This window comes from Lissotriton vulgaris, chromosome 9 (assembly GCF_964263255.1).
Source record: "Lissotriton vulgaris chromosome 9, aLisVul1.2, whole genome shotgun sequence".
NCBI lineage: Eukaryota > Metazoa > Chordata > Amphibia > Caudata > Salamandridae > Lissotriton > Lissotriton vulgaris.
Window position 1 is genome coordinate 1,213,089,900 of NC_141697.1, and position 13,243 is coordinate 1,213,103,142.

The window sequence follows — 13,243 nt, forward strand, 5'->3', positions numbered from 1 at the left end:
CGCCTTCAATGCCCTTACCACTGATCAAGTTAAAAGCATTTTCAACACGATTAAAGCTGGATCAGCTTTGGATCCCTGCCCTACCTCTGTACTTGCCACAGTACCAGACATAGTCATCCCCATCATAACCACCCTCTGTAACACTATTCTGGCATCCGGATCCTACCCTGACTCGCTGAAAAATACACTAATCAAACCTCTGCTTAAAAAACCGGGGTTAGATAAAAGCGAACTAAAAAATTATCGCCCTATTGCAAGTCTCCCTTTCCTAGCGAAGGTCATGGAAAAGGCCATGAACCAGCAGTTGTCAGCTTATATAGAGAACAATCATTTGCTGGATGATACACAGTTCGGCTTCCGCAAACATCACGGCACGGAAACCGCTCTCATTAAAGCAGCCGACGACATAAGAGTCATCCGTGACCAAGGAGGTACTGCCGTACTAGTCCTCCTTGATTTGTCTGCTGCCTTCGACACGGTCGACCAGAAGATCTTGGTCGACCGTGTCGAGAGGATGGGCATTCAGCTTACTGCTAGAGATCTTCTGGCCTCCTTCCTGGCCAATAGAACCCAGGCGGTTACCCTGGGCCCCTTCCAATCGGCCGACTTGTCGTTACCGTTTGGGGTCCCTCAGGGCTCATCCCTGAGTCCAACACTATTTAATATATATGTGTCGGACCTTGCTAGTGTCATCAAAGCCTACGGGATGGGCCTGACCTCATACGCCGACGACACCCAGTTGGTTCTGGCCATAAAGGGTGATGGACAGAAGATGGCGGAGAGTTTCCAAGATGGGATGACTGCTATTAGTGAGTGGTACACACACAAAATGGAAGGTGCACACAATTAGAGTCACAAAGAGCAATAATGTATTATGTGTTTTCTTCTTTATTTAGTAAAGTTCATTGGACATAGGCACAGCCAACGCGTTTCGTTCCATCTGCCTTTAGGAACTTCGTCAGGGCAAAAGAATATATATCTGTACTATTGCCGATGTTGGATACGTTTATAAGGATCAGTCCAGTAATCACCAAATGTAGGTCAAAGTCTTAAGATCTGAATGGACAGCGTCCTCAATAGGAAAAAGATGGAATCCTAAGGGTGTCTTCTCAGTAGGCCAGGGCTGTCTGATGTCAGGTATGTCATAGGTTGGTAATCACAAATGAATTAAATATCCAAGCGGGCTCTAGTATATCTCGTGGGGAATTTTATAGTGTGGCTCCTCACTTCGTTTTCCAGGAAGAGCCAATTACGTGGACGTAACCGCCACCAGTCCGTAATCTGATAATGTGTTTGTGGCAATGACCACCAAGCACCTATAATAGGGTGCTCCTGTCGAGTAGTTCCGTATCCCGTGGCGTCTTGGAGTCTATTAGTGAGTGGATGGCAAGAAATTGCCTGAAGCTCAACTCCGATAAAACGGAGGTGGTTATCTTCGGTAAGCTCTCCCCAGCCTGGTCGGCAACCTGGTGGCCAGCGGCCATGGGCACACCTCCTTGCCCCACGGTCAAAGTTAGAAACTTAGGTGTCACCTTTGACAACCAGCTCAACTTCATGGCCCATGCGAATAAAGTGGCTGCTAATGCTCACTTTAAGTTACGTATTATAAGGAAAATCATACCTTACCTACCTGAATCAGCAGCAAAAACACTAGTCTCTTCGCTAGTGCTGTCTTCATTAGACTACTGCAACGGTCTGTTGCTTAATGCCCAGAACAGAGTCATCAAAAAATTACAGACCGTGCAGAATGCCGCCGCCCGCGTACTTTCAAAAAAACCCAGATTTGCACCCATTTCGGACACGCTTAAAAAATACCACTGGCTGTCCATTCACAATAGGGTCAAATTTAAATCTCTGTGCACTGTTTTTAAATCACTTCAGGATTTAGGACCTCGATTCCTTAAAAAACAACTGATTCTTTACAATCCCCCGAGAATGCTCAGATCCACATCTTTTAACCAACTAGTGGTTCAACGTAGCCGAACAGTTTCCTGGGGTGATCGCCGCTTTTCAATCGCGGCCCCTAGACTTTGGAACACCCTACCCATCCACATAAGAACCAGTCCTACTCTTCTTCAGTTCAGAAAAAAACTGAAGACATGGCTTTTTAATCAGTAATCCACTTTTCTGCTTTTTTCTGTCTAGGGTGAGACTTCAATGCAATTTTAGCGCCGAGACGCCTAAGGGTAATTGTACGCGCTCTATAAATGGCATTAAATAAATAAATAAATAAATATTATTTATGTATGGGCTTAACAATTAGGAGATGAATTGCCTTGTAACACTATTTTAATCACAGTTTGTATTTTTGTATATTACTCTATGAATTGGATGGATTTAATAATTACCTAATAGAGGGTTCTTAGCTTCTGTTATTAGCTCGGTTTCTACCTTTTATAAAAAATTGCTATTTGCATTTGAATTATAGGAAAAGTGATGTATTACTGAATATGCACTTTATGTTGTACTATATACTTATAGCCCGCTGTAGCTGGCTTTACCGGCTATTAAAGGCCTGCTACCGGGTTAAAGGCTTGAGCCGAAGGCGTGGGACTTTAACAAGGGAGCGGGACTTTAATAGCTGGTATAGCCCTGCTAGGAAGGGCTATAAGGCTATTAGAACATTCTGCCACTAGAGGGCAGAATTTTGTAACAAGTAAAACAAGGACCCCTAGAAGCTCGAGGGGATATAAATCCCCTCGAGTTCTGAGAGGCCTGTGTAAAACATTGGAATGTTGCTCTGCGGGCCTTAAAAGCAGGGAGCACTCCATTGTCTTCAATGGAGCTCCCAACATTCCAATGTTTTATTATGATCATATTTTTAAGATTGAATAAAGTTAATTGACTGACTGACAAACTTTCCCAAGGACTTACCTTGTGGGATTTCTCCATATATTCCTGTAGGCCAGTCAACCCTGACCTAGAATCCACATCGACTGCAAGCTGCTGGGGCAGCACCAGATATTGCCACTTTCATTCGGGGAGTGGTGTTTATTTCTTATGTTGCACCTGATTTTGCCTGCCTGGTTACACTCAAGTACTGAACAATGCCCCTGACATGTTGGGGTACAGCCCAGGATTTCTTATTTACCCCTAAATGTTCGCACACGGTGCAGCAATACACAGCAATGGCGTGTGCTTGTGGAGTCCTATCACAGAGCAAAAAGTAGCAGTAGAACGTGGAGCCCGGAGTCCCCTATGTCATCACAGCAGAGCTCAGCCAATGTCATTGCACATTGGCGTGACATCACAACTGCGTAAAATGGCTCCCACTGCTAGCAGCAACAATTACATAAGCAACATAAAACTGTAGATGGGTACACATAAATAGCCTTCTTCCTTTCTTTAATGCCACTTGAGATCCCTTTCACAAAAACATCCCTCTTAAGGGTAATTTCTGATCTTCAATCCTTTATATTTTTTCAAAAGCAAAAAGCCATATTTGTTTGGTACTCACTCGATCTCCCTTTTCTCCTGGTTCTCCTCTGTCGCCCTTGGGCCCTTCTGATCCTGCAAGTCCCCTGTCACCCTAAAAGAGAAGGGGAAGATTGTCAGGAAGTTAAGAACCTCCTCTAAAGATGGCACTTCCCTGCTCTTAGCTGTCTTCCAGATTACACAGCATTCCATTCTGAGGGTGTTGGAGGGTGTTATGTTGAGTAGGAAGGCTGATAATTACACAGCATTTAGCACAACACATCCCCTGGAAAGAAATTACAGGTCCACAGAATCAGACAAACCTTCACTATGATCAAAACACGGTGAAATAACGGCACCTGAACTTTGGGAAGACAATATTAGCTGTGCAGTGTCTAGACGCTTCACAAAGATTGCACTAAAACAACTAGATTAATGTGTATTTACATTTTTTTATTAACATAATACAATATACATTTCTGCAGGTTCATTGGGCCCAACGTGATTGATACACAAATAAATTATGACTCGCAAAATACTGTTTTGCGACTGGTTATTAGGAAGGGGCTTTTCCTTCCTAATAGCGACCCCAAAGCTATGTACAAATGGTTTACGACTGCAATTGCGGTTGCAAAACACTCGCAAATTACCCCCTACTTCAAGTAGGTGGTAATGCAATCGCAAATGGGAAGGAGTTCCCAGGGGATCCCTTCCCCTTTGCAAATGCATGCAATATTATTTTTTAAGGGCAGGCATTGGTCCCAAGGAATTAAAAAAAGTGGCTTTATTTAAAAGCAGTCCCAGACATGGTGGTCTGCTGAGCCCAACAGGCCACCATCCCTGTAAGAGACTGCGGGCCGAAACCTGGAAGAGGCCCCCCCATACTTTAGAGTATGAGAAGAGCATTCTCACAAGAGAAGCTGCTTCTGAAGAGAACACATAAGAGTTCTGTGTGAGGATGCACATTTGCGTAAATTTTACACATGCAGAATTTCCCATCCGGTAGAATTTCCTTATGAGTAATTTTCACGCCTCCCGCCACTAGAAATGTGCGACTCTTCTAGATATCCAGGGGCATTCCATGCTTCTCTGTGAACTCCATGAACGTCGGAAATTTGCTGCAAGCAGGGCCAGTTTTAGGATTTGTGGGGCCCAGGGTGAATTGGAATGTGCGAGGCCCCTCTACTTTACATAAGTGACACCTTCAGAGCTCCGGAAGCTGCTTTGTGCAGACTCCTCCTGGGCTGCAGATCCCCTCTCTGCAGCTCTTTCACAGCTCAAATCGGGCTGAAGGTGTCAGAATAGCTTGGAGGCTGAGAGTTAAAACTGTGCAGACTGTAAGGTGCTGACAATAGGTGATCTGCAGCGTCTCTCAATGGACAGCCAGGCAGGACACACCTGCAATTAGGCCTCCTTGCAACTGGCATAATATGGAGTGTCTCCCTCCCTTAGGCCTCCCCACACCATCCCTGAGAGGCCCAGGGAGGTGGACCCCTCCTGTAAGCCCAATTGCAAACAAACACCTTTCTTTAGTGGGATTGGCAGGGGCACAAGAGGTTTGGTGGTGTGTTGCACAGGTGCGGGCCCCATGCTAGTGGGCTGAGTGCGAGTGAGTGAGCAAACTAGTGAGTGGGTGAGTGAGTGAAGAACTGTGTGTGCTTCTCTTCAGACCCTACTTCTCCTCAGTGATAGGGTTACTACTAATCGTCACACAGGGGAGTATTGGCCTACAGGAAACTGAAAAATGCTAACATAGTGTCACCTCTTCAAGGTGGTAGAGCATGTGTTAAATCTCCTAGTATTGCATATCTTTTGATGTGACTGACTCTGCCCCACCATTGTAGACTTTCAAAACAACAGCCTGCCATGAAACACCCCTGACTTTCGTGTGACTGTTCAGTTGACGACTCCTTTCTCAAGAGGTGTTTGTGAATGACCCTTGGTCACAGGTTCAAATCCAGTGGGGTAAATGTTCTCCTAAATGTTTTGTTAGAGCCAGAATGTGTCCGTCGTCCATTTCCTCTCACGGGCACAATTGATCCAGACCATCAAGCGCGAGAGCTCAGTGAAGACTGCTCTGTTGTTGGTTTTCAACTCATGTCCCTTCACCATTATTAGTCTAGAGGATACGTGAAGAGTAATACGCTGGTGCTCTCTCTCACCTGCTTTCTCATTTACTCGCTCATTTGTTTACTCACTCATTCAAAGACCCACATGTTAATTTCCTTTCTCACTCACCTATTTACCAGTTCATTCACTCACATATTCAAAGAACCGTTCACTCACTCATTCATTTGTTCAATCACTTACTCATCCAAATACTTCAAAGTACATTCAAACATTCATCCAATCACTCACTCATTCAACCATTCCCTCTTTTTAAGACTCATTTTATCGATCTTTCATTCACTTACTCGCTCATTCAAACACTCACTTATTCAAAGACTCACTGACAACTTTGCTCATTCACTCACTTACCTGCTCATTTGTTCTCTAACTCGCATATTCACAGTAACTCACTCACTTACTCACTTGTTCATACTCTCCTTCAAAGACTCACACCCTCAATTACTCACTCAGTCATTCACTTGTTCAATAATTTGCTTATTCAAAGACTTACTCACTCACTTGCTTGTGTGCTCACTCTCTCACTCTCTCACTCACTCACTTAATTTCTCACTTGTTTACTCTTTCCTAGACTACTGAGCACATGGGCAGTATCTCTGAACTCAGCACTGTTACCTTATCCCCTTTAAATCCACCAGTGACAGAAACCTAGAGGGAACACAAAGAGAAAATGATTACTCAGCATTAAATAGAATAAACCAGGAGTTACACTAGTTGGGCAAAAACACATTTTAGAGGTAGTGAATGACCTGTACAACTTACACCCACACATCTTCCTTCTCTAAATTTACCAAACCCTTCAAAGTGCCATGAGGGGAGCAGTGTAGGCGCTAATTTAAGACGCGGTCTCTGGCATTGTTCTGTGCTGACTGGTGTCTTAAGTAGTTGAGGAGCTGCAGTAGCGATATTTTTTGCACTTTAGACAGTGGTCAATAGTTGTTTGTGTGGTAATTTAAAGGCATGTGCTGATTTTGGATGGAAATGTAGAAGCACTGACACAGCTAAACAACTGAACATAACACAATAACTTGCACAAGGCAACTGAACAATACAATTTAAACATAACACGGCACAGAACAACAAAACAGTCAAAACAGAATGCAACACAACAACACCTTGTAATAATACAGTGCAAAAACACTTCACAGCCAGAACAAAACGCAACACAACATATAAGCACACACATTCTGGTCACACATTAATGCCTATGGTGACCTGTTTTCATATTATGCTGGTAAAAGGTTTTTGCACCATGCACTGCCATAACTAAGAGCTGAGGACGTGAAATAACTCCAGTCACAAACGTTTTATGCCCCTGCTGTTCATACATATGCACAGAAAGATGCACAATGTCAAATGATACACAATCTTCACTTTGAACCTGGTTTCTTGACTTTAGGGCTTGTTTGGAGTTTGGTGGGTGGAGATAAGTCAGTTGGTATGGCGTATGCCCGCCATTTTTAGAGTTGGTCACCACCTGGACGATACCGTCCAGCAAACCTGTTACATGTTCTTGTTTTTTAAAAGCAAAATCCCAAAGCAGGATTGAAAAACATAAATGAATGACCCTCACACCAAGGGAGTTGTCTCCCATGGTGTCGGGGTCATTTAAAAATGTTAACAGTCCATTACTGCCATGTTTTTCATGGCAGTAAAGGAGAGTAAAAACTGGGTATTGACCGCCCACTTTAGATCTATTGGGCAGTCAAATGGCCAGACCTACAACAGCCCTTATTCGGTCAGCCCATCAGAGGAGTATGTCAGTGATGGAGACAGAGTAGCCTATGACATGCTTAAGGTCTGCCCATCTGTAACTCATGCAGGCGGACCTTCAGTTTGGCAGAGAAGGTACTCCGTGACTGCGGCAACGGAGTACTCTTTCCGCCTGACTCTAATCAGCCCCTTTGCCCATTTAAAAGAGACAGAGGAGGCACATCACAGGATGTAGTTAGCCCCTGAATGTCATTTTAAGACACTGTGGTTCTAGAAGGGACATTATTTATTGAAGGATTGATGAGCATGCACCAGATCCGCTGCTCCGAGCCTCTACCAACCATGGAAACAACTGCCCGCTATTCCCGGGCTCCATTGATGTACAGCAAAACGGGTGCGCGTGGCTTCCATTGAAGTTTGATCGAAAGTGACAAATGTTTTGATAGTCTCTCACAGCTGTCTGCAAATAAATGTATAAACACCTTTATGAGGGGAATATTGGCAAAATGAACCCAGCCAATGAAATGTCAGCATATTTAACTTAAAACTGAGCTTTGTCAAGTGTGGGTTACTTGGCTTTTCTTATGTTTGACACTTTTCTCAGCAGCTGTCCACTCCTAGAAGCAAGAAACATAATACATTCTGTGCAAAAAAAAGCAATCTCCTCCCAATGCTCACCGACTTTCCAGGTTCTCCGGGGGCTCCTTGATCTCCCTGAAACAAAAAAACATCAATGAACTATGGGAAGCAACACCAAGGGACGAGAGAGTAGTTATGTGAAAATGAATTGAAGAGAGCACGTCAATGCCAACCCGGCCACAAAAAAACATAAGGGCACTGCGGGAGCTTGGAATGATGAAGGTGAACATCACAATGGGGACAGCTGCAAGGCGTCCGAGAGTAGGACAGCAGAAAGGCAGGTGTAAGCCCCACTCCTTGAAGCGGCAGTGCAGAAGAGACTACAACTACAGGACAATCAGCCAGACATTAACTGTCAGGAAAACAATGGAATACATGTAAAGGAAAGAATAGCCTAAGACCTTCTAAACAGTAGAGCATAGAGTATGTTGGCAAAACGGTGAAGGCACAGGGATATGTGACCTAAGATGGGTCGGTGAAGCTGTCTATAGAGTTCCAGTTTCCCGATGGAAGTAAAGTGGATAAGCTGAACTATGGACTGACTGAGGGGGCGTGGACGTTTGGTAAACAAAACAATCCTGATGGAAAGAAGTCAATACATAGGTGAAGGCATCGATCCATTCTGCAGATGATTCATGCCCATGCAAGAAGCTTGCAGATAAGGTTGTCTTATTTGCAAATGATGTGAAGAACCAAGATACTCCTGATGCATCAAAGGGAGGAAGCATCTTGAGGCATGCTTTGGAACAGCAGCTGGAGTGGTCCAGCAGGTGGAATACTGGTTTTAGTGCAGCCAACTACAAGACATCCATCCAGGATACAGAAGCCTGGAAGAATAATACTAAAGAGAGATCTCAAAGGTCATTAAACAAGGAATGGATTGTGGGGTTGTCTATCAAATGATCTCAAAACAGAGCCTAATTTAAGGAATTATTACACTGCATATACCACATACTGTTGACCTTTTCCCTAACTTGTGGTGATGAATCATCTCTTGTAACAAGGAATTAAATGCATGCACTGATATCTCACTTCATTCATTTAAAACAGACCTGCCCTCAAAGTCACTAAGAGACTGATTTATAGTTTGGTGGAGTGGGTACTCCTTTGGAACAGAGATGGAGTCCCCTGTCCTGCCAAACTGAAGCCCGGCCCATCTCCTTTAGGATCCGGTGGAGCTTAAGTATGTCAGCGACAGAGACTACTCCATCTCTGCCGCTGAAAATACTCTACCGATGGCCTGATGGAGAAAGGGCCCTTGGAGGTTTGGCAATTTGTCTGCTCTCCCTATTGGACAGATAAATGGCCAGGTTTACTTTCACACATCGCCAATCAAAATGTGGGGATAAGTGAAAGTAAAAAGATCTCAATGACCCTCACACCTTGGGTGAAAATGACCATGGTGAGAGGGTCATTGTTTTTTTTATTTACAAAATAAAATCCCACTTTGAATTTTGTTTTTGAAAATTAAAAAAAATACCGAAAGTGTGCCGTATGGTACCGTCATGTTGATGGATCCACACAGCACACTTTCAATGCATTGAGAAGAACCGCCGTGACGGCGATTCCTGCCAATGTTAGAGGTGTCAACTGGGGCAGCAAAATCTACAAATACGGAGTAGAGTTACTCCATTAGAATGAAGGAGTATTTTATTCTGTCACCCTGACAGAGTAAAATCTATACACTGCAATCTAAATCAACCACTAACACTTGTAACAAGGATATGAAGTGAACTTAAAAGGTAGTCTGAGATGATGAGGGAAGTATATGACCAGCAAACAATGGGTAGGATGTTTTATTTCTGTCCCCAACACTTTAAGGCTACATCTAGGATATTGGGCATTATTCACAAAAGGAATTCTAGACCGTCACTCCTATAAGTACTGAACCTCACTAGCTCAAATTTATGGTTTTCCAGTTTTCACAAAACTCAGCAATAGAACACATGGAACCTGCAGCAGTCACAGCTTTCCTGGTGTATTACTCAGCATGACATATGCTATTTTTTTAAAAAGGCTGCCCGATGCTAAAGCACATTTGTTTTCATTTTATTTCTGCTTGAGGTAATGGAGAAAAGCATTACCCTTCACCCCAACCAAATTGGGTTTGATCCATTTTCCTTTCAACTCTGGAAAGGAAGCTACTACAGTCCTTTTCTGTAATAAATCACTAAAGATTTTTAGGGTTAGTGAAGGCCTACATGCTTAGGAGTTTGTTGGTGCTCAGACACTTGCAAAGCAAACCATGCCTTGATCCACCCACTGCAAACCTTTGCTTGAGATTTGCAACTCATAATTCCATGCACTCCTGTTGAAGATTACCCAGTTTTGCAACTATTTACGCCGGCAGGATTGCCTTGTGGATAACTGTCAGGACAAAATGTAGCCAGTTTTTTAAACAATGTTTATAGCCATAAATGGCTTTGTCTATCAAACCCATTGTTTCCAACCACAGAGGTAACACCTCCAGGAGAACTGATTGAAATAGTTCAGAGACTGGGAAACTACATGGGGCAAGATTTAGGGTGATCATGTGTGTCTAAAGATGGTAACTACAGAGGAAAAATGGCAGATGTCACAAGAAAAGTTAGGGAGAGAGGATTAGCAAGCAGCAGTCAAAACAATGTCTGAAGGTAGTGAATCAATGGAGTAGGTGGTCCAACCAGTCTGCGCAATTCATCCCAATCTCAGTGGAAATTTACTGTTCTCCAACGTGCGCCTTTGTTAATCATCGCAAGACCCAGATTGTAAAGCACAGTAGGCTCACTTTCATGCCTGGCTACCTCAAGGATGCCATCTACTGCTGTTTACCAATTCTTGACTCTGAATGTGAAGATTGTCAATCGCAATAAGGTTTCTAAGGGGACAAAGCATTTACTGAAGGAATTGCGATTCCTAAATAGCGATTTTTAAGGAATCGCTATATAGGAATCACAAAAGCCTACGCATGTAGGAATCGCTATAATAATCACGATTCCTACACATTCTTTAATTGCTACTCGCAAATTGCTAGTCGTAATTAAGGAATGCTGTCCCATTCATTCCTTTGGGACTTCAGGCCCATAGGAATGAATTGGAGATTGCATGGGCAATTTATGAGTTCCAGTAGGTACTCACAAATTGCTTATGGAATTTCAAGGGTACAAGGGTGTCAAAATGACACCTTGTTGCACCCCTGAAATCGATCTGTGCACATATGTTGCACTCACACATGCCCTAAGGGCATGTGTGTGCGCAACATGAAACTTTAAAAAATGCACAAAAGGTTTTGCAAATTACCATGAAGTTCAACTTCATGGTAATTTCCTACTCCTATTAGCGAAATTGCAAATTTTTTAACTTTCATGCATTGCATTTAAGGAATCTCAATTTGGGATTCCTTAAATGCAATCGCAATTTAAGGAATCGCAATTTAGAGATTCCTTAAATTGCGATTTTTGCATTTGGGATGATGCAACCCAAATGCAAAAATACAGGTCGCTAAGGGGCAGATTCTGAGAATCTACCCGTTTGCGACCGGTTTTTCCTTTGATGCATGTGCCTGTTACTGTCTTAAGTCTGTGTTCTTGTTTCCTAAAGGACAAATATCTGTCCCCATCCAATATAGTTGGGCTGTAATGTGGCTTAGGACCAGCTATAATAGTACTTGGACAATCCAGCTCAAAGTTGTATGAAACACATTAAATCCTTGAGCTTGTAATGAAACGTTCTAACAGATTCCTACCTTCTCGCCACGCGGTCCTGCAGCTCCAGGGACCCCCTGTTTAGAGCACAAAGCAGATGACAAATTAGGGTCCATGATGAGTACTGATGTAGGCATTGTTGAAACACAAAAGACAGACTTGATTGAGTGAATGGAATCAAGTGTTCACCAGGAAGATAGCCCCCATATCATTTCATGAGAATGAGCAGATATGTTGACTTTTCCATGAAGTCAATTCAAAACTTTCTGTAATACGTGATGGGTGCTTAGAGCATATCAGCCTTCAGAGAATGACCAGGTAATTACCAGATACAATTATTATTTCTAAATATATCACATGTACTTTTACATATGTATGATCATGTACAATAGATACAATAATGAGTAGCTTTTATGACACATCTGTCAAATAAAGCTATTTTGATTGATTGATTAATACAATAATGAGTAGTAAAATACATTTCAATTATCACTGGTCTGAATAACTATTTTGTTGAGTAAAACATTTCTCTTTTCCCTGGACCTAGAGAAAGGAAGCATTCCCACTGAAGTGCAAATAATCAATCAACATTCCTAGTGTTAATACAAACGATCCAATCAATTCTTCGAGAGCCAAAGTTTCATCATATGTCTCATAAAGCGCTGCTCATGCAGGAGTAGACATTTATCTTATAGGTCTTACATAGGTTTGGGAGATAAAGGATGTGACTTTCATGCTCAAAAAGTATGTGAATGTTATGCCATAGAGAAATCAATGTTTTCTCCTCTCTACTATCAGGCCTGATAATATCCTTTCTATGTGACATCACGTACAGGTCAGTGGGAGGTTCAGTTTCACTAGTTTCTTTGGATGCCATTTCAGGATATTGTGCAGTTGGTTTTTGACACATCTGAGTACTGATGCCTTTATCAACTGAGCAAAATAATGATGGATTAAACTGTCTGAACAGGGGTGGCTTGGTGAGCAAAATAACGATGGATTAAACCCAGATCTGTGACTGGGGGTGAATGTTTTGCCAATGTGCAACATTCCGACCATCATCTTGGGTGTTTTGCCTTTTTCAACTTCGCATGCCATGTTCTGGCATTAATATGAGTTTCTGCCTTGGCAGGAAGGGTGAGGAGCTGTTCATGATTAGAGACCAGAATTCCCTCTTATATTCGCTGTTCATTGACTCCATGAGTGAGATTCCTGCCTCTTCTGTAGTGTTTCATCCAATCAGTGAATTACAAGTAATTTCCTTCTTCCACAAATCGATCCCTTTAATTACCAAATGATTTTGGCTCCATTAAAATCGACCTGGTCCCTCCTTATATATACAGGATGTTAATATGGTCTTTTCCATAATTAAGAGTTTAGCTTTAACTTTCAATTTCTAAAAACCAGAAGCGGTTTTAAATCAGCACTTTTTTGTGAAAGTTCCTCAAAATAAGACACTTTTGTACTATGCAAGGCAGATATATATCGCCATCCACATGAAAAACAGTAAGGGTTGGTGTGCAGTTTTTAATTTGTTATTGGTTATCTTTGATTAACAAAAATACTGTGCATGACAGGTGTGCCTGCAACACGGGAAGATAATGGTCAGCTGGGCGAACACTATCCATACTAATATAATAAAGAGAGAGCCCAAACCTTTGAGGCGG

At 42.6% G+C, this 13,243-nt stretch overlaps 2 protein-coding genes across 2 annotated transcripts in view; both read right to left on the reverse strand.

Annotated features, from left to right (window-relative positions):
• The window catches only part of LOC147693060 (uncharacterized), a 294,395-nt gene that overhangs the window by 272,248 nt on the left and 8,904 nt on the right, over window positions 1-13,243 (reverse strand). The window contains exons 3-6 of the mRNA XM_086939574.1: window positions 11,618-11,653; window positions 7,933-7,968; window positions 6,157-6,189; window positions 3,458-3,529 (exon numbers count right to left, since the gene is read on the reverse strand). The gene's annotated coding sequence lies outside the window, so the exon portion shown is untranslated. The remainder of the gene's footprint in view (window positions 1-3,457; window positions 3,530-6,156; window positions 6,190-7,932; window positions 7,969-11,617; window positions 11,654-13,243) is intronic.
• LOC147693061 (collagen alpha-1(VII) chain-like) overlaps window positions 1-13,243 on the reverse strand; it is a 398,052-nt gene that overhangs the window by 9,503 nt on the left and 375,306 nt on the right. Inside the window, exons 49-51 of the mRNA XM_086939575.1 lie at window positions 7,933-7,968; window positions 6,157-6,189; window positions 3,458-3,529 (exon numbers count right to left, since the gene is read on the reverse strand). Coding sequence (XP_086795701.1) covers window positions 3,458-3,529; window positions 6,157-6,189; window positions 7,933-7,968 — 141 coding nt within the window. The remainder of the gene's footprint in view (window positions 1-3,457; window positions 3,530-6,156; window positions 6,190-7,932; window positions 7,969-13,243) is intronic.